We start from the raw sequence: 20,951 nt of genomic DNA on the forward strand, positions 1-20,951 counted from the left end.
GTTTTCTGGTTGTAACAGTACCAAATCTGGGTTTAAATGCGCTCAGATTGCACCGTTGAGGTTTGTTTTGCTCTGAAATATTACCTCCTCCCAGCCTCCAAAAACGTGTTTGGGGAAAGGCAAAAATGGTTTCTCATACAGTGAATTGGATCAGGAAGATACGGTAGATAGATAGATAGATAGATAGATAGATAGATAGATAGATAGATAGATAGATAATTAAGACTTGCTGCTGCTTAAAATGCTACAATGAAATAATCATACAATTTTTCATAATGCTGTAGGTGAAATGTATTCTGAATGGGAATGACTATACATGCTTAAATGCAAAAAACAAAACAAAATGATAACGTCCAACGAAATCAATGTGACAGGCAGTAAATTGTGCTTAATGGAGGCTATGTTGCAATCAAGCAGTATATGGATTTCATTACAGAAATAAATAGCACTGAGACAGGAAGTTTGTTTTTTAAAAAACAAGAAAACCCAAAATGATATATCCAAATAGATGCCTGATCAACAGAATTCATGTCAGTTGATCCGGTATCTCTTTGGATATATCATTTTATTTATTACGGCTTTAAGCTTGTACATATAGCAGTTCCCTTCGTTTTAGTGGAACCTGTTTTTATCTACAGTATGTCATCACCAGTTCTCGAGGTGTGTTACGTGTGAAACAACCACGATAGTCTCCGGTCTTAGACGAAGCTGTCTTTTTTTGTCCTACTGGGATGGGGCAGCTCTGCTCATCAGCCTAGTTCTCCCCCTCAACGCTGCCCCCTAGTAATTCACTCTCCTCTCCGCTTTCTAACTCTCTGTTCAAGCTGAGCTCACGGTGACCCTTCTTATTTATTCAGCCAAGCGCTGCTGCGTGAGGGTCCTCCAACCCACCGGGAACCCGACTCTTGTAGCCGGGGGTGGGAATAGATTGTTGCGCTCCCTGCGGGTGAGTGGGGAATGATTGATAGGGTGGCCCCGTCTGGCTAATGATGGACCACTTTGGAAGAGAGTTATCCCAGCAGCATAATAACATCCTCCCCCCTTCCATGCTTGCCTGTGGGGCAGAAATTCAGCGGGGGAACAAATAATCCAGGAATCGTTTCCAGGGGTTCAGTTAGAGGGTGGGTCGTGCTGTGTCCTTGGGGGGTGAAAACGACCTAGAATTCTTATCTGTTGCCATGATGACAAATGTCAAGCCCTCTGCTAATGAGTACCTGTCATTACTCTGCCTAGCGAAAACCTTGTCCTTTTTTCCCCTTTTCTTTTTCCCCCTGGTTTAGGGCTGTTGTTGTTTTTGTATTTCTTTTAAAAAAATAAATTTATATAGACACGTATACTAAAAGCTTTACTGATGCTCCATCTCTGTATATATATAATCAAGCCGATCAATAATTCAATTAATCCAGCCATCTCATATCAAAAGGAACCTATGCTAATGGTGCAATTAATTCAGCCGAATATTTGAAAACCTTCCAGTTTACCCAATTTCATTCCACTTTCTTATATTGTCCTTTCCCCCCCCCCCAGATTGATTCTAGACCAGTGCATATTAAAATACCAGACAATGGCCCCTTAATACAATAAAAGTGCGCTGAAATGATAATGTAAACATAATAAAACTGCAAGGCAGTCCAGAATTTTAAATGCAGTCGTTGGCTACAACAGCACATGGCTCACAAATGCTGTTTTAAATTAGCCTGAATGAATGACAGCAGTTAATATTTCATCTGTAGCTCTTCTTCATAGTTTATACATAACACCCAGTTATTAGAAAAACGATTTCTTTCTTTGAATTGTTGGAATGCTTTGTCAGTCTTGTTTACTACACGTGTAACAAGTAATGAAATAAAATAATAAAATAACATATTTAAAATATATAAAAGAAAGATAGTAAGATTTTTTTGTCTTCCTTAAATGGTTTATTTTATGTTATTTTTGTTTATACCCTGCTCTCTGAAAAAAAGAATAAGTAGATGATGTGGGAGTTAACACATAGCTACGGTTGATGAGGCTGTTTCACCTTTTTTGCCTTACCCTAGTATATTGTTGTTGTTGTTTAGTCGTTTAGTCGTGTCCGACTGTTATTGCCTCAATCTGTGGAACTGGCACCATTACAGGTGCGACATAATACTTGTTCCGCCTTTGTAAGAAATCCAGCATTTAATGTGGGGAAACCCACCCTTTGGAACTCCCTGCCTCTTGACATCAGGCAGGCACCTTCATTGTACTCTTTTTGGCACCTGCTAAAAACCTTTTCGTTTAGGCCATGGGTAGGCAAACTAAGGCCCGGGGGCCGGATCTGACCCAGTCGCCTTCTAAATCCGGCCCGCGGACAGTCCGGGAATTAGTGTGTTTTTACATGAGTAGAATGTGTCCTTTTATTTAAAATGCGTCTCTGAGTTATTTGTGGGGCATAGGAATTCGTTCATTTCCCCCCTCCCCTTGCCAATATAGTCCGGCCCCCCACAAAGTCTGAGGGACAGTGGACCAGCCCCCTGCTGAAAAAGTTTGCTGACATGAAATGTAGAATGCTGGCATGTGTTTTAATCTGTTTCTAGCTTATTGTTGATTTTAGTTCTTTTTCAAATGCTTTTCAGAGTACGGTTTTTACTGATAATTCTATTGGTTATTTGTCTATTTATTTAGCCACCCTTCACCCTAAGGTCTCAGGGTGGGTCATTGCATTATTGTATTATTATTTTTGTAAACTGTTTTGAGGTTTGTGCTTTAAAAAAAACATTAAGTAGTATATAATTTTTTTTTTTACGAAGTATGGTAAATAAATAAAGTTATATTGGGGTAGCCACTGTTGCTCCCTCCAGATTTCATCGGCTGCAAACCCCTTCATCCCCTGACCGTTGGTCGATAGGATTTGTCGCCTGACCACATCTATACCTCTATAGAGATCTTGCTGTTCTACAGCTGCCCCCCCCTCACCTCTGCGCCACTGTGGCTCCTGAAATTCCACTTCAGGTGCTGCTGTTGCTATCATTATCATTATCATCATTATCATTATTATTTTCATTTCTATGCCAGTTTCTGTTTTTAAGGGGGGAAATCTCAAAGCTGTTTACAGCACATTTAAACACCAAATAAAACAATCCAGAATGAAACGTGATTGAAGAAAGTCAAATATGAAGAATACATTCAAAGCAACATAATTAAATCGAAATTAAACATGGCAAGGGAGGTCAGCTGCAGAATGCACATTTAACGCAGCAAAGTTAACAACAACGGATAGGGACAAGGGACTTTTGAAACAGTTGTCGTGAAAATCAACGGGCAAGTTACAGGTGCCTCCTGACACTTGAATTGCTGCTGCGAATACGACACCCTCCCTCCCTGTGGCTTCTGAGTTTCCAGCAGGCATTGATCCCATGTTTTCCAAACATCTTTGCACCCATATGGACTAGAAACTTATTTCTTTTTTTAAAGAAGCTTTTGGTTCTCTGGAATTAAAATTTTGGTGCCAGGACCACATCATGTATCCTTGCCAATATTTTCATGGGGTTGTGATGAGATGCGGGATCTGACCCCTATGAGACACACACTTAAAACTGCTCTGAAAGTTCCCCAGATAATTCAGCTGCCCTTTCAGCTCCAGGACACCCTCCCCTATCGATCCAGCCTGACAGCAAAGCCCCATTTTACAGTCCACCATCTCTCTCTCTCCTCATGACCCCCCCCTTTAAGTTAAACAGCAGGAGCTGCAGAGCAGCTTGGAGGGGTGTGTGTGTGTGTCTTTACACAGAGCTGCATCTGTGACTATTATTAATCAGCTTTGTGCCGTATATATTTGCCACCTACTTGGGAGGTCAGCCTGGAGGCACAGGAGCTGGAGCGCAGCCAATTAGCTTTGTTGGTGGGGGGAGAAGGGGAGAGAAAAAAAATTAATCCCATTATTAATCTTTCTCCCCGAATGCAAACACGGAGGGTGGGTGGGATTCTCCGTGTCTCCAGCCTCTCTTGTTCTCTGTTTAAATTTTTAAAAAGCGAGAGGAACAGGGAGCTCATCTCATGGGTCTTTGCAGGCTGACATCCCATGGTTGAAATTACACAGCCAATCCAGACACAAGCTCCGCAAGATTCAAAACGTTCCCAATCGAGTCAGCAGTGTGGCTTTGGCCTTCGGGGTTCTTGCGGGTGAGGCCTGCACATTCCAGCCGGCTTCAGACAAAGAGACTGTCAAAGCCCCAAACCGCTGCCCTTAACTCGGAGCAGGTCGGAAAAGGGGACTGTTTTTAGAAAGCCCCAAAGCAGTGATCTATTGTACAACTTTTAGGAACGCGGAAAGCAATAACTTTATATCAGACCCTGTTATACAGATTTCCCTGTTAGGTCTTTATTTGTATTTAAAAATTACCTGGAATTGGCTTGTTTTGTTTTCAGAGATTGCTTTAAATTCAGTGCCCTTCAGTGCAAGAGGCAGTAGGCCTGTGAATAATAATAATAATAATAATAATAATAATAATAATAATAATAATTTATTATTTGTACCCTGCCCATCCGGCTGGGTTTCCCGAGCCATTCTGGGCAGCTTCCAACAAAGATTAAAATGTCACACATTAAAAACTTCCCTAAACAGGGCTGCCTTCAGATGTTTTCTAAATGTCAGGGAGTTGTTTATCTCTTTGACATCTGGTGGGAGGGCATTCCACAGGGCGGGCGCCACCACCAAGAAGGCCCTCTGCCTGGTAGGTTCTTTGTAGCTTTGCTTTGCTCCCCACCAGGAGGAGGGGATCATGAGTGAGGGGGGGGCTGTCACCATTGCACCCCGCTTCTCATGTGGGCTTCCCTGGCCCCTATGAGAACAGGATGCTGGATTAAGATGGGGCTCTGGTCTGACCCCATGGGACCCAGGTGGCGCTGTGGTTAAACCACTGAGCCTTGGGCTTGCTGATCAGAAGGTCGGCAGTTCGAATCCCTGTGACGGGGTGAGCTCCCGTTGCTTGGTCCCAGCTCCTGCCAACCTAGCAGTTCGAAAGCACGTCGAAATGCAAGTAGATATATAGGAACCGCTACAGCGGGAAGGTAAACAGCGTTTCCATGTGCTGCTCTGGTTTGCCAGAAGCGGCTTTGTCATGCTGGCCACATGACCTGGAAGCTGTACGCCGGCTCCCTCGGCCAATAATGCGAGATGAGCGCGCAACCCCAGAGTCGGTCACGACTGGACCTAATGGTCAGGGGTCCCTTTACCTTTACCTTTACCTGGTCTGACCCAGCAGGGCTCCTATTAATAATGTTCTTGGCTGATTGAAGAAGTGTGTGGGTGTGTATTTGATGCTTTCCAGTAACAGGTGCATGCCACAGTTTCACATAAGTGTAGAAAGCACCCGTTTGTGTGTGTGTGTGTGTGTGTGTGTGTGTTGTCTTTGCTGTACCATTCAGCTCCCATGTGGCTGAAACTGCACCATACACAAAAGCCCTCCTGGGATATACGGACAGGAGTTGCTTTTAAAAAGTGAGGACTGGAACCTTGAAACTGATGTGGATCATTTTCCTCCACATCTCTTGCCGCCCTGCAGATTCCGACGACGATGGGGAGTCGGAGGCCGCCAAGCAGCTGATCCAGCCCATTGCCGAGAAAATAATTGCCAAATACAAAGCCAAAGACGAAGAGGCTCCTCTGCTGTTTTTCGTTGCCGGAGAGGTATGGCCAGGGGAGGGGGAGCCGTGGCAGTGGGGGAAAGGGGTGGGTCTTGCATGGGCACGCAACATAGTTGACTGCTAATGCTTGTGGGCTGCTGATTCATAGAATCATAGAATCATAGAGTTGGAAGAGACCACAAGGGCCATCCAGTCCAACCCCCTGCCAAGCAGGAAACACCATCAAAGCATTCTTGACATATGGCTGTCAAGCCTCTGCTTAAAGACCTCCAAAGAAGGAGACTCCACCACACTTCTTGGCAGCAAATTCCACTGCCGAACAGCTCTTACTGGCAGGAAGTTCTTCCTAATGTTGAGGTGGAATCTTCTTTCTTGTAGTTTGAATCCATTGTTCCGTGTCCGCTTCTCTGGAGCAGCAGAAAACAACCTTTCACCCTCCTCTATATGACATCCTTTTATATATTTGAACATGGCTATCATATCACCCCTTAACCACCTCTTCTCCAGGCTAAACATACCCAGCTCCCTAAGCCGTTCCTCATAAGGCATCGTTTCCAGGCCTTTGACCAGGAATCAGACTAAACTAAAAATACTGTATGTAGTTTGGTTTGGGAGTTAAGAAGTTAGTTTGTTTCCTGCTGCCAAAGACTTGTCTGTCCTGATAAACAAATTAAGAAGTGGCTCAGTTAAGTCCATTGTGCTTCTTTGATGATTTGACCATTTGTGGATAGATTCTAGAGGAGATAACATATAACCTAAGGGTATAACTAGAGAGTGACTTAGGGGGTGCATCTGTGTTAAAAGCTGAAAGCCACTAGGCCGTCTGCCCCTTTCCCCAGTGCACCCTGGGAACTGTTGTGATGGGAAAGGGGCAAGGGTTCTTTAACAGAACTCAGCATCCTCACCAGCCTACAAGACCCAGAATTCCTCAGGGGAGAGGCGAGAGAAGTGTCATCAGCCAAGAGCCACATTCTCTTGTCGGTGATCTTCTAAGGGCCGTAGGCTTGGGCTTGGGGCGAGGCCAGAGTGAGCAGAGCAAAGGATGCAGCGTAAATTTGTAGAGGAAGTTACTCTCCAGCTGCACCAAAGTCAGAGGTGTCTCAGTCTCAGGACACTCACAGAGGGGAGGGGGTGTGGCCTAGGGAGAGGACCGAGGGCCAGATTCGAACTGCCAACCTTCTGATCAGCAAGCCCTAGACTCTGTGGTTTAATTGTTTGAGAAGCACACAGTCCAAACAGTGTCCCAGGCACAGGGTTAGGGTGAAGGCTTTTGGGAACAAGATGAGGTTGTGTCTGTTGAGATTTAACTTGGAAACCTGACCCAGTTGCTCAGAGCCTTACTTACATTCAGAAGTTGCAAGTTTGTGTGTGTGTGTGTGTGTGTGTGTGTGTGTGTGCATGAGAGAGAGAGAGAGAGGGAGGGAGGGAGGGAGGGAGGGAGGGAGGGAGGGCATTTGTTTCCCAAAGAGTTGCAAGGGATCATTAAAAGAATTTTCAGCACCCTGGACCAAACTCAAATCTGGTTCTTTGCACATTCTCAGGTGTCCTGTTGTCTCCTTATCTGTGGGTTGCTGGCAGTCAAAAGAGGTTTGTGTGTAACCCCCCATGTGCCAGGACATTTCCAGACTGCTGACTGCCATCTTCCTTCCAACCTGGCTCCCCCGGTAGCTTTTGCTGACTGGCTTCTATTTGGATCGGAGCCATCAGGGCTTCTCATGTACAGCCGTACCTCGGAAGTCAAACATTCCTAAACGTTCGGAAACCAGTTGGAATATGCAGAAGCCCCATTGGACGTTCGGCTTCCAAAACAACATTCGAAAACTGGAACACTCACTTCCGGTTTTCGATCGTTCATTTGACTCCCAAGGCGTTCGGGAGCCGAGGTACGGCTGTACTCATTTGCCACAATTAGTTTGGAACAGAGCCTCCCTCCTCCCTGTCCACAGAAAGTCTACCTCTGTATATCAGATTCCGAGGACACTGCAATAAATGGGCCTTTGGCCTGATCTAGCAATGTGATTCTTATGTTCTCTCACCCCACTCCTTTTTATTTTAAGGAGTTTTGGGGGCTGAGTATGTAAATTAGGGGGCCTTGACCAAGACAGGGCTCAGCTTTTCCACTGGGGGGGGGGAATGGGAGATGTGGCCATTCCCCTTGTTTCCCAAGCGAGCCAAACGAACACGGCATTCCCTTCCTGCCAGAGACCACCCCTCGTTTTCCAGACCTTTGTTGCTCCTCCGTCCATACGCTTCCCCCTGCCCTGCGACCCCCTAACATGTTTGAGATGCCTGCCTGCCACCCACCCCCTGGGAGTTCTGAATGCGCTCCTTGTTGTAAAAAATGCCTTCTAAAACAAAGGTTTCCTGCACCCTATTCCCTCCCTCCCAGATAGCCCCGGGAAATTCCCTTCTCCCCCCCTTCCTCCTGCTTTTCTCCCTCTCGTTCTCCCCCCAAAGCCCCTCCGCGGACCAGCCCCACATTGACAAACACAGCCCTTCATTCATTTCCAACGCCATCTGCTTGCAGGCTCCCTGACAGCCGCCTGAATGACCCATTCATCACCCACGCCGTCGCTCCTGGATGACGCCCCCGGGGTTGTTTTGCGCTAACCCTGCGAGCGAAAGGGGGCTGCGGTAACGTGCACATACGCGGGGGGGGGGAGGGCGGAGAGGAAAGGCGGCTCCCACCACATCCACCGCATTGATTTACGGGCACTGCGCTTTTTTGCGGTGGGCGGAGCTTCCCTGCGCCGTCTCCCCCCCCTTTAAAAGCAAATAATAAACGAACAAGGGAGGGGTGAAATAAATAGGGGATAGTGAAAGGGGGGGCTCCCTAGTCTTGCACCTGTTGTGCACCGATAATAGGGGGTTGGCGGGACCCACCCTCGCCAGCTGTCCTTGGCCCCCGTAGGTGCTGGGAACGCCCTCTCGCCTCTGGGGACCCGACACGGCGACCCCGGGGGGCTTCTCGGGGCACGGAGGGTCCTTTGTGGAAGATGGAACAAATGTCAAGCCTTTTTTTGAGGCCCTCCGAGCTGGTCGGAGAGTGGGAATCGACGGCGCAGGAGATTTCGGAGAACTCTGATCCCGGCATCTGGCAACAATGCTGCCTCGCCCCCTTCATCCAGAAAGCCTCTCCAAAATACGGTTTCCATCCTCTCTAATGCGCCCATCACCGTTGAGTCGGCCTGAGGAGGATTGGTTGAGACAATACTGGGGAAGGGGCAGCGTCTCTGAGCACCCCTGGACTCGGCTGACAATTCCTGCGTTTCCCCCTGGTCCTGCGCCTGCGTGCTCCAGACATTGATGGGATTTTGGGCGTGGAGGGATGGGCGCCCGCCATTTTGTCGAGGCAGAGAGGCAGACCAAGATGGATGGGTGGAGGCAGGCAGTGGGGGTGGGGGAGAGCTGCGCTCGAAGAAGGAAGGGGGTGCTCAGGGTTGGATAAGAGTGGCCAAGTAATACATAATATTTGCCTATTTAGCAGAGGAGCAGTTCAAGATCCACTATGTCGTGATGGTTAGCTGATGAACCTGCTGCCCTCCCAAGGCACGCTGGAATCCAGCTCCCATCAGCCCTGGCGGCTAGCATGGCCACCAGTCAAGGATGATGGAAGTTGGAGCCCGGGGCTCTCTGGAAGGCCCTGGGGTCGCCATCTCTGGGCTCAGAGAGCAGCATCAGGGAGATGCGGCTTCAAATCCCCACTCGGCCATGAAGTTGACACTTTCCCTCGGCCTAGCCCACCTTCCAGGGGTGTCGTGAGGTAAAACGAGGAACTGTACTCTGCCTTGTACTTGTCGGAAAGGTGGGATAAGTGGCTAAGCCCTTCACAATATCCCCAAAAGGTAGGCCGTGGCCATGTTGCAGACAGGGCTGGGGGTGAAAAGCAGAGAGAGTTTGTGCTCCCTTTGGGTTTTGCATTGCTTTTCATCTTTGCTGTCGCGTCTCCCTGCATCTCCTGCCAAGAAACCCGGGGGAAAGAGGAATAAATCTCACCAGGGCCTTCATGGCTCAGAATCCTGTCTCTAAGCCCACGCTGGCTGCAGTCACTGTGCCAAAGCAAAAACTGCCTTCAGCAACACACAGACGTTACACACAAACAGATCCTTTGCATCCATCTGCTTCTTTATTTAGGTATTTATTGCCCATTTGGGGGGCACTCCACCTTTTATCAGGCCGGGTGGGCTGATCTGCCCAGGATATCGATGTTCAGGCCGCCTGTTTTGTGTGGGTGCTTGGGAAATACCTCTTTGGCATGTGTGGATGCCTTCAGGGATCTCTAACCAAGCCTTATGAGGGAGTTGGGGGATGGATTCGCATTACAGCAAAAGAGATTCTGACTCAAAAACAGGAAGAGCTTTCTGCCATTTGACAGGGGAGCGGATTCGCTTGGATGATGGCGGACTCTCCTTCCGTGGAGGTTTTTAAACAGGTTGGATGGCCGTCTGTCCGGTATTCTTTAGCTGAGATTCCTGCATTGCAGGGGGTTCCCCTGGATTAACCTTTGGGTCCTCTCATGTGATTCTGTCTCCTGCACCATTCTAAGCCTGTCTTTTTTCCCTCTTTTTCTAATTCAGCCATGAGGACTAGATCCTTGACTTGCTTTTACAAAAAATGCAAGTGGGGCCTCTCAAGCTGCTAAAGAGCAACCTGTTACACCATTTAACCTAACCACAATTTGCAGCGCTCTCTGTTCACAGCCTCCCCCCCCAATAGTCAGGTGTGTGTGTGTGTGTGTGTGTGTGAGAGAGAGAGAGAGAGAGAGAGAGAGAGAGAGAGAGAGAGAGAGAAAGAGAGAAAGAGAGAAAGAGAGAGAAAGGGAGGAGGCCTTAACCTTTGGCCTGGCTTTCACCCTTTCTAAGCAGAGAGGGGAGGCAGGGGCACTATGCCGCAAACCCCCCCCTTTGTACTGCCCCCCCTTTTCATTGTGTCTTGACTGACAGGCAGGGCGAGAGGGTGCTGCAAGCACAGACAAAAGGCAGCTTCTTTTTTCCTCTGATTACACCAGGCCACAATGAACACAAGACCCTCCTGCCTAGTTGATGACAGTATTTATTTTACATGGTACCAGCAGTTCCTGAGATGCTCTACACTGTTTCATAAGCAAAAAATGTGAGGGGTTGTTTTGGGGTATTTTTTTAATGTCCCACACCAAAAAGGGTTTACAATTGGATCAAAGGCCCCTCTAGTCTGGAGCTCCTAGCCGCAATGGCTGTGTTCCCCTTCTGCATTCAATGGCCCACTGCCCCTGAATAACAATGGGTTGGGGGTCGCAATGACTCCTGCCTGAAGCCATGCAGAGCTGCTGCCGGTCAGTGTAGACAATAGTGAGCTAAATGGACCATTGTTTTGACCAGGCGTAGGCAAGCTTGGCTCTCCAGATGTTTTGGAACTCCAACTCCCATGATCCTTGACCACTGGCCCTGTTAGCTAGAGATCATGGGAGTTGGAGTTCCAAAACATCTGGAGGGCCATGCTTGCCTATGCCTGGTTTTGACTCTGTATAAACTGGCTTCCCATACTTAAAGCATCCCTTTGTTCAGAACCATGAGGACTGGAATCTTTTAGGGGGACACAGGGAGCTGCTGCTACTCCACCTAGCCCAGAATTGTCTTTTCTGACGGCCAGGGGCTCTCCAGGGTTTGGGTCAGGGGGGTCTCTCCTAGCCCTGCCTAGAGATGCCACTGGGGATTGGACCTGGGACATTCTGCATGCAAAGCAGGGGCTCTCTGCTGCTGTGCTACAGCCTCTTCTTCCCCTTTGCAGGCAGAAGGTCCCAGACTCAGGCCCCATTGGCATTTCCAACTAGGGCTGGAAATATCCCGTCTAGAGAGCGGGTGCCAGTCAGCGCAAGCCATACTGAACTAGAAGGAGGAAGGGGATACGGAAACTTCATGTGTTCCTGCCTCTTAGATTTTGGGATAACGGGTCTCTCTCGGCCATCTTTTGCAGGATGACATGACCGACTCCCTTCGGGACTTCACCAACCTCCCAGAGGCTGCTCCTCTTCTCACCATCCTGGACATGTCTGCCCGTGCCAAGTACGTCATGGACGTCGAGGAGATCACACCCGACATCGTGGAAGCTTTTGTGAATGACTTTCTTATGGACAAGCTTAAACCGGAGCCCATCTGAAGAGAAGCAGAGGCAGGGTTGAAAAGGGGAGGGGGGGCCTCTTTTTTTCCCCGCCCCCACTCCCAGCTTGGACCTTATTTAAAAAATTGCAGGATTTTTCTCTCTCTCCAGCTCTGTGCACAACGTTAACTCTTGACGTTCTTGTGGTGCCTTGTCTTTTTCCAAACACAGCAGTTTCTCTCTTCTTGATTTCTCCTCCTAACCAAACTCTTTTTAAAAAGGTGCTGCATTTCAGCTGGGAGACGCTGGCCAGAGGAGGCTTGGCTTGTAGTTTCCGGGGTTGTGAGGGGAAGCGGGAGATTTCTCAAGAGCCCAGGTGAAGGGGAAATGATGGATTTCCCATGGTACCAGGCAGAGCTGTGGCTGCATTCTGTTTTTTTTTTTAATTAAAAAAATCTCTGCTGGTCACTCATGAAACCTAACAAATCAGTAATCGGATCTGTCACAGTGGCCGGAGTGGACTACTTCAGAGTAACGACGCTACGCAGCTCTGCATTTTATTCTTTTATTGGTGCTGCGTATTTACAGTGCTCAAGTCATTGCTATTTACACGGAGCGATGTTGTCAGTCGGTTTCAGAACCTCCTAATGGCTTTTGGCGCGTCTTTCTCCAACACAAAAGCTTTGGCAGACCCATCCTCTTGCCCCTCCTCTTCCTGCGTAATTCTGGAGTTGGAGGGATGGGTCTTCCCCCCTTGCTTGCCCCTTCCTGTCCCACCTGGGACCCTGGCTCCTCTACCTTGCCTGAGCCTCGGACACGACTTCCTGCTTCCCCACTGGAATCGGAACTCTCCCTGCTTTCCCCTTTGCTCGGGGACGGGCTTGAACTCAGGAGGGGAGGGACTTCGCGATATCCCCTGTCCCTCACATCCACCCCCCTCCCAAGCTCTCCTTCACCCCTCCCCAGGCCCCCCCCATGTGTCGGTGACGACTGGAAGCCTAAGAACTCAGTGCTCTCCGAGCCCGTTGGTGTGAATACCTCCCCCCAGTCCTGCGAGCCCCCCCCTTCCGCCTGGGCGGACGGGAATCCCAAAAAGTCCGTGGCGTCAGAGCTGGTGGGGGTAAAAACGTTCTGCCAATCTGCTCCTTCCTCTGACTGGGTGGATCTCGGTGACACCCATACCTCATCCTCTGGTTCCTCAAACTCCGCTTCCCAGCGCCATGGTGAGCTGCTCTCCCGTGCCTCCTCCTCCTCCCCCTCCCTTTCCATGTGCCAGGGCTTGGGTCTGTGGGGAAAGAGGGCGTGAAATTCTTCCACCAAGAATTCCTCCTGTATCTGAGTGGCTGGGACCCATTCATTCTGGGACGGTGGAGCATCCTCCCATGCCATGAGGTACTCCAGTCCCCCCACCCCCCACCTTGAATCCAGGATGGCCGTGGCCTCATTGAGTTGCTCCCTGCCTTCCCTCTCCCCCCCTCCCTCGGGGGTTTGTTCGCTGTCTCGGAGCCTGCTGCTTTCCCTGTACGGCGACAGCAGCGATCTATGAAACACTGGATGCACCCTCATGTCCTCTGGCAGTGCCAGCCTGTATGCCACCGGGTTTACCTGTTGCGTGACCGTGAAGGGGCCCAGCCTTTTGGGTGCCAGCTTTTTGCACCTCCCTCTGGTGGGAAGGCCCTCCGAGGACAACCACACCTTGTCCCCCACCCTGATGACCTCCCCTTGTCGCCTGTGGCGATCTGCCCCCTTTTTGTACGCTTCCTTGGCCCTCTCCAAGTGTTCTCTGAGCTGCTGGTGCACCGTCTCCAGTTCCTCTGCCCAATCCTCAGCCTGTGGGCCCTCCTCCTCCTCCTCCTCCCTCTCCCTCTCTGGGAAAGATCTGAGGTCGCGCCCGTAATTGGCCTTAAAGGGCGACACCCCTGTGGAGACGTGCACTGCATTGTTGTAGGCAAATTCTGCTAGTGGCAAGCGATCCACCCAGTCCGTTTGCCGCTGGCTGACGTAGCATCTCAGGTACTGCTGCAGAATGGCGTTGACCCTCTCCGCTTGTCCGTTGGTCTGCGGGTGTCTAGCCGTCGACAAGCTGACCTCCACCTGCAGGAGGTTCATGAGCCGCCGCCAGAACCCGGAAACAAATTGGCGGCCACGATCCGAAATAACCCTTAAAGGTAATCCATGCAGTCTGAAAATGTGATCAACAAACAGTTTGGCTGTCTCTTCTGCCGAGACTGCCCTGGCACACGGTATAAAGTGACACATTTTGGACATAAGGTCCACCACCACCAACACTGCAGTCTTACCCCTGGACGAAGGCAGATCTGTGATGAAGTCCATGGACACCACTTCCCACGGCCTGTGTGGTGTGGCTAAGGGCTCCAGCAACCCTGGTGGCGCTGCTCTGACCACCTTCGCCCGCTGGCAGGTGGTACAGCCCCTTACATAGTCTCGAACATCTTCCCGCACCCCTGGCCACCAGAAGTGTCTCATGACTAGGTGAGCGGTTTTGTCCCTTCCAAAATGCCCCGCTGTAGGGTTGTCGTGCATCTGCTTGAGGACCGTACGTCGAAGCTGGGTGGTGGGTAGGTACAGCGCACCCTTGTAGAAAAGCAGCCCTCTGCGTTCTGCAAAGTCTTTTGCCTGCTCCCTCCCCCCTCTCAGTTCTCTGAAGATGCGGTTGGCAAATTCATCCGCTGCCGTCAGTGCTGTGAGTTCTGCCTCGCTCACCACAGCTGCTCCGCAGGACCATGCCGACGGGGGGAAAATGTGCCTTGGGGCTGGTGGCGCCTCCTCCTCCATGTACTCTGGCTTGCGGGAGAGGGCATCCGCCCTGACATTCTGCTCCCCCGGGATGTAGTGGATGGAGAAGTTGAAGTTCGAGAAGAACTCTGCCCACCGTATCTGCCGCTGGTTGAGCACCCTGGCAGTTCTCCAGAACTCCAGGTTCTTGTGGTCTGTGCACACCTGGATGGGGTGCTTCGCGCCCACCAGGAAGTGTCGCCAGTGCTGGAACGCAGCGTAGATCGCAAGAAGTTCCCTATCAAACACTGTGTAGTTGCGTTCAGGCTGTGTCAGCTTCCTGGAGAAGAAGGCACAGGGTCTCCACTCCCTGTTGGCGTCCAGTTGCAACAAAATTGCGCCCACAGCTTTTTCAGAAGCATCTGTCTCAATGCGTAGGGGCGCGTCCTGCACCACATGGAACAGGTTTTGGTCTGAGGCGAACACTCTCTTGAGGCTTTCGAACGCTGCTTGCGCCTCTGGTGTCCACTTGAACTTCTGCTTGCCTCTCAGGCAGTCCGTGATGGGAGCCGTAACGCGAGAGAAGTTCTTGATGAACTTCCTGTAGAAGTTAGCGAAGCCTAGTAGGCGTTGGGCATCTTTGCGCGTCCTGGGGCTGTGCCAGTCCAGGATGGCCTGCACCTTGTCCTTGTCCATCGCCAGCCCCTTGTCTGACAGCTTGTAGCCCAGGAAGTCCACCTCTTTGGTGTGAAACTTGCACTTCTCCAGCTTCACATACAGGTGGTGCTCCTTCAGGCGTTGCAACACCTCTCTGACATCTTTCACATGCTGCACTGGGTCATTCGAGTAGATAAGGATGTCATCTAGGAAGACCAAGCATTTCCTGAAGAGGAGGGACCCCAGGACGTGGTGCATGAAGGCCTGGAAGCATGCTGAGCCCCCTTGCAAACCGAAGGGCATCACCAGATATTCAAAAGAGCCCAGAGGCGTGAACATCGTGGTTTTCCATTCATCTCCTTCCCGGATCCTGATCAAGTTGTACGCCCCCCTTAGGTCCAGCTTGGTGAAAATCTTGCCCCTGCGTGCCGCTGTCAGGAGATCATCCACTCTGGGCATGGGGAAAGCCACGGGCTCTGTCACCGAATTCAGCCGTCTAAAGTCCACCACAAGACGGCGCTGTTGCGTGTCTTTCTTGTCCACCCAGAAGACCGGGCTGCCCCCTGCTGCCTTGCTTTCCCTTATGAACCCCCGCTTGAGGTTCTTGTCGATGAAAGCGCGCAGATCCTCCAGCTCCTGGTCTGACATGGCGTACAGCTTGGCTGGGGGTATCGTCGCCCCTGGCACCAGGTTGATCTGGCAGTCAAAAGGCCTGTGCGGGGGTAGGTGGTCGGACTCCGCTTCGCTGAAGACCTCCTGCAGGTCCCAGTACTGCTTGGGTATTGCCTCACCCCCTTTGATATGCATGGTGGCCACCGTGGCTATCGGAGGCCCCTCCCCTGGTTGGTGCTGCATGCAATGTTCCAGACAAAAGTCTGACCCAAACGTGATGCACCTCTGGTGCCAACTGATGGAGGGGTCGTGGCGCGCCAGCCAGCTCATGCCCAAGACGATGGGGGGGTCTGAGATGGTGGTGACGTTGAACGCCAGTGTCTCTGAGTGCCTTCCCACCGTCATTCTCATGGGGGGGGTTTGATGTGTGATGGCCCCTCCCAGCAGCTCCCTGCCGTCAATGGTTGCTACGTGCAGAGGAAAATCCAACTGCAAAAGCTGGATTTGGTGCTCTTCTGCAAAGCTTCTCGAGAAGAAGTTGGCGGACGCCCCACTGTCAATTAAGGCGAGGACCGTCAGGGGATAGCCATTTGGGAGCGTTAGCGTCACTTCTAGAACCACTCCTGCTCTGGGAGGGGTGGGCTGGCTCTGCACCTCTCTGTGCGGGTGGGCGGGCTGGGGCTGTTGTCTGCTGACTGTGCCTGGCTGCTGCCCCTTGTCTCCTGCAGCCAGGCTTTCCCGTTTCCCTGCTGTGGTGCTGCGTCAGTGGGGGAGGGCACCACCGTTCCCGCCTTTCCTTGCCACTCCCTGCGATGTGGGCAGTCTCTGACGAGATGCTGGGGTGAGTTGCAGAGAAAGCAATTCCCGCCCCTTCCCTCCTTGCGTCTTGGCGCCGCTGGGGTTTGAAAAGCCCGCGCGCGCGCGCTATCAATCTGCATGGGCTCCTGGTCCTGGCTGGCTCCAGGCGTGGCCTGAAAGGGTTGTTGAGGGAGTGGCTTCTCCTGCGACCGTGGGAACCAAGCCCGCTTTGCGCGCGTCGCTTGCTTGTCGTTCCACCGGGATTCCTGCCTCACCCCCACCGCCAGAGCTGCTTTGCTCAGCTGATCCATAGTACTGGGCTTTGGACCTCTCGAGAGTTCATCCTTCACCTCCTCGCTCAAACCCAAGTAAAACGCAGCTTGCATGGGAGGCGAATCCAAAACCCACCCCAGTCTGTGCACCAGCATGGTGAATTTCGCCCAATATGCGCGAACTGTCATATTTCCTTGGCGTAAATTATGCAGTTCCTCCTTAGTCTGGTCCAAATGACTATCGGACGAATACATCGTCCTCAAACCTTCTAGAAATTGTTGGACATTTTTCATGCAAGGATTCTTGGTTGCGATTAATGGTCTTAGCCACTCCCTGGCTGCTCCGGTGAGATGTTCCACAATAAACGCTACTCTGTGCTCATCATCGGGGAACTCATTCTGGTGCAGCTCAAGAGCATACACGATCTCAGTCTCAAAGCCCTGAAACTCCTTCGGGTCTCCATTGAACTTGCTTACAAGGGTCCCTGCTCTCCTTCCTGGCAGCACTTGGACTTGGGGAGCCCCTCCCGCCTTGTTTTTCTCTGCATCCAGCTTGTTTTGGAGGTCTACCGCCACCGCCCTTAAATGCTGCTCTTTTTCCTGGAGCTCTCTCACCTGTTCCGCAAGTTGTAGCCGGTCGTCCTGGACCTTCTTAGTCTCCTCTTTAGCTGCCTTCAATTCTCCCTGCGCCTGCAGCGACAGCTGTTGCAGTTCTAGCTGGGCTTGCTCAGCGATCTGCCGCCACTTCTCCGCCTCGGACACGCTCATCCCGGCAACTCCGAAGTAGCCCAAAAATGATTAGGAGGTTGCTGTCACAGTGGCCGGAGTGGACTACTTCAGAGTAACGACGCTACGCAGCTCTGCATTTTATTCTTTTATTGGTGCTGCGTATTTACAGTGCTCAAGTCATTGCTATTTACACGGAGCGATGTTGTCAGTCGGTTTCAGAACCTCCTAATGGCTTTTGGCGCGTCTTTCTCCAACACAAAAGCTTTGGCAGACCCATCCTCTTGCCCCTCCTCTTCCTGCGTAATTCTGGAGTTGGAGGGATGGGTCTTCCCCCCTTGCTTGCCCCTTCCTGTCCCACCTGGGACCCTGGCTCCTCTACCTTGCCTGAGCCTCGGACACGACTTCCTGCTTCCCCACTGGAATCGGAACTCTCCCTGCTTTCCCCTTTGCTCGGGGACGGGCTTGAACTCAGGAGGGGAGGGACTTCGCGATATCCCCTGTCCCTCACAGGATCCTTTATCAAAGCTCAGTTTTCCCATCTTTCCAAGATGACAAGTGACATACAAGCACCACACCTAAACCCAGCCTATGTAATATTTTGGGAGAAGGGTAGGGTAGTTAACCTATCGAAACTGCTTGCCTTTCGAGGCTGAAGAAAAATAAAAGCTTGCAGAGTGGCCACTGCCCTCCTGGCTATGTTCTTTTGAGGGGTAGGGGGGGGGTGAAGCTAGCATCCTCTAACACAGTGTTTCCCAACCTCCAGCTGTTTTCAGACTACAATTCCCATCATTCCTGACCACTGGTCTTGCTAGCTAGGGATGATGGGAATTGTAGTCTCAAAACATCTGGAGGCACAAGTTTGGGAAACACTGCTCTAACAAATACTCTGCATCTTCTTCCAGCCGCACTCCCTTAGGGTGTCTTGCAGCAGGGAAACAGCATCAGGTTTTCCTAGGTGAGGGTCACCTCTCCAGCTTTGCTGGAATGCTCCTGGCTCAAAATGCAAAAGCATTTAATGCTCACCTGTATTGCGAATCGAATTTTCTCTCTCTTCCCCTTGAACCTTCCTACAACTTGGGTCGTAATCCAGTCGTCCATGCCTTTCTCTCTTTGCAATTTGTACACAACAGTTGCATCTTGGGAGCCTGTAGTTGCCAAGCCATCTTAAAGGTTGATATTGAAGACTCGGAAGCCCTGGGATAATGAGATTTCCTCAGGCCCCATATCTGCCATGCAGGGCTTAAAGCACACGGGGAGTAATGGGGTGTGCCCATGGTGTCTCTGTGTGAGATCTTGCTGTTGCTGCCATTGGACCGTATAAATTGAGATGGGGCAGTGTAGGAGGACAAATTAGGGGCTTGGGAAATGTTAGCATCCTCTTGCACTTTCTTTTCCCTGGGGGAGAAGGGGATGTCCTTGCATTTTTTAGCCTAGCTTTGAAAATCAGCAATTTGGCTTCTTTTAGGAATGACCAGCCGCAATTCTAAATCTAGTGGAAGGTTGTTCGCCCACTGTTTAAAACTTTCGACCGCGGGTTGGTGGGGTGTTTTGGTAGTTGCCTGTTTTTGCTAAAATTAGCACCATTTTGCTGCCCCTCAGTCAGGCAAGTCAAAACTTCAACTGGCTCAGTTAAGTGGGGTGTCGTCTGAGGTGTAGTCAGCCATTTGCCCAAACTTTCAAGGGCTCAGAGCTGGCACCCCCAAACTTCGGCCCTCCAGATGTTTTGGACTACAATTCCCATCATCCCTGACCACTGGTCCTGTTAGCTAGGGATCATGGGAGTTGTAGGCCAAAACATCTGGAGGGCCGCAGTTTGGGGATTCCTGGCTCAGAGTAAGGAGAGGAGGGGCACACATGACTCTGCCCCAACTTCCCCACCCTACTGCATTGTGGCTAAAGATATGCAAAACTTTTCTAAGTCACATTTGCTTGAGTGTAAGCAGAAGCTTCTGCCTGGTCAGGGACCCCAGTAAAACGAGCTCCTTCCCTGTGGGAGGGGTCTATAGCTGCCATCCTAACCTTCAGACCACTAGCAAGTAGGGAACTTTCCTGTCGCTCTGAATTGTTGAATTCCACTTTCTGCTTTGCAACCAACTTTCCGCAGAGTGCTTTCTTCCAATGACTTTGAAAAACCCAGGGCTCTCTTATTTTCCTCCTCCCCTTGCCTTTTTTCTTCCTTAATCCCATGTTAAATACATCCCCCCTAAAACATGCAGCTGATAAAATCTTGAGCAATTCTCGATAGAGGTGAGACTGATGTTTTTAGCCGTTTTGGCAAGCAAGGTGGGGTGGTGTGGGATTACGCTGGGATAGCACAGCCAGATCCTCTCTCCCCAACCCCATCGTGTCTCTCTGTCTCTCTCTCTCTCTCTGGCAAAGTTGGACGTTGTAAAAAACAAACAAACTTGTACATGGTGACTGGAACTTTGTAATAAAACCCGTTCTAGTAACGTCAGCTCGCCCAGTGTGGTTTTGCTGTCAAGGCTGCAGAGGCAGGTTGCAAGAATGTGAGGACGTGTTTGGGCAGGATAGCGTGGGAGAAAGCTCCAAGAGAAACTCATGGCAAGGGGCCTTCAGGACAGATTCCCCCCCCCCATGTTTTCTTGCAACATCGAGGTGATTTGTTGTGTTACTCCAGATGTTTCGGGACTACAAGTCCCATGATCCTTGGCTGGGGTCGCTGGGAGTTGAGTCCCATTCGCAGGGGTTTCTGATTTGCTTGCCCCGTTAAGTTGTCATATGCAAGAGGCCTTGTTTTCCAGGACCTCTGCTTGGAGGTAATACCCAGGAGCCTGGAGTTTATAAAAAGGCCTTGATCAAGTAGAGTGATGCTCAGTTTAACCCATAGATCCAACAGCTAGAACAGGCATCCCCAAACTTTGGCCCTCCAGATGTTTTGTACTACAATTCCCATCTTCCCCGACCACTGGTCCTGTTAGCTAGGGATCATGGGAGTTGTAGGCCAAAACATCTGGAGGGCTGCAGTTTGGGGATGCCTGAGCTAGAAGGTCCTGCTTCCTCCAGACGTCCCTCTTTCTGCAGGATGCAAACCGGGAAGGGGTGGCAAAGCTGATTTCGACTCTGCCTAGAGCAGGGGTGGGGGAAGGGACTCTGTGGCCCTCTAGCTGGAACCCCAACTCTATGATCCTTAGCCACCCCATGGCTGATGGGAATTGAAGTCCAACAACATCCAGAGCAGGGGGCCCTGGCAGTTCTGGCCTTCCAGATCTTGGAGGAGTGCCGCTCTCATCTCTGACCATTTGACCAAACTGCCCAGAACTGATAGACCAGCCTATGACTGGGGACGGGGGGGACGGGGACGGGACGCAGGTGCACCGATCCCATCCAGGAGTAAAGGAGGGTAAAGAAGTCTGGCAATGCTACACTATTTCATGTAGAGTCCCCACCCTTTTGCCATCAAGTGCTTCTGTGAGTGTTCTGCCACCTTCTGGTAAAAAAGAAGCT

General features: G+C 50.8%; 1 protein-coding gene across 1 annotated transcript in view; it reads left to right on the forward strand.

The window, feature by feature from the left end:
* NXN (nucleoredoxin) overlaps window positions 1-12,176 on the forward strand; it is a 66,306-nt gene extending 54,130 nt beyond the window's left edge. The window contains exons 7-8 of the mRNA XM_035139959.2: window positions 5,526-5,650; window positions 11,560-12,176. Coding sequence (XP_034995850.1) covers window positions 5,526-5,650; window positions 11,560-11,742 — 308 coding nt within the window. The 3' untranslated portion in view covers window positions 11,743-12,176. The remainder of the gene's footprint in view (window positions 1-5,525; window positions 5,651-11,559) is intronic.
* Window positions 12,177-20,951: the final 8,775 nt, after the last annotated feature.

The sequence above is a fragment of the Zootoca vivipara genome, chromosome 15 (genome assembly GCF_963506605.1).
Source record: "Zootoca vivipara chromosome 15, rZooViv1.1, whole genome shotgun sequence".
NCBI lineage: Eukaryota > Metazoa > Chordata > Lepidosauria > Squamata > Lacertidae > Zootoca > Zootoca vivipara.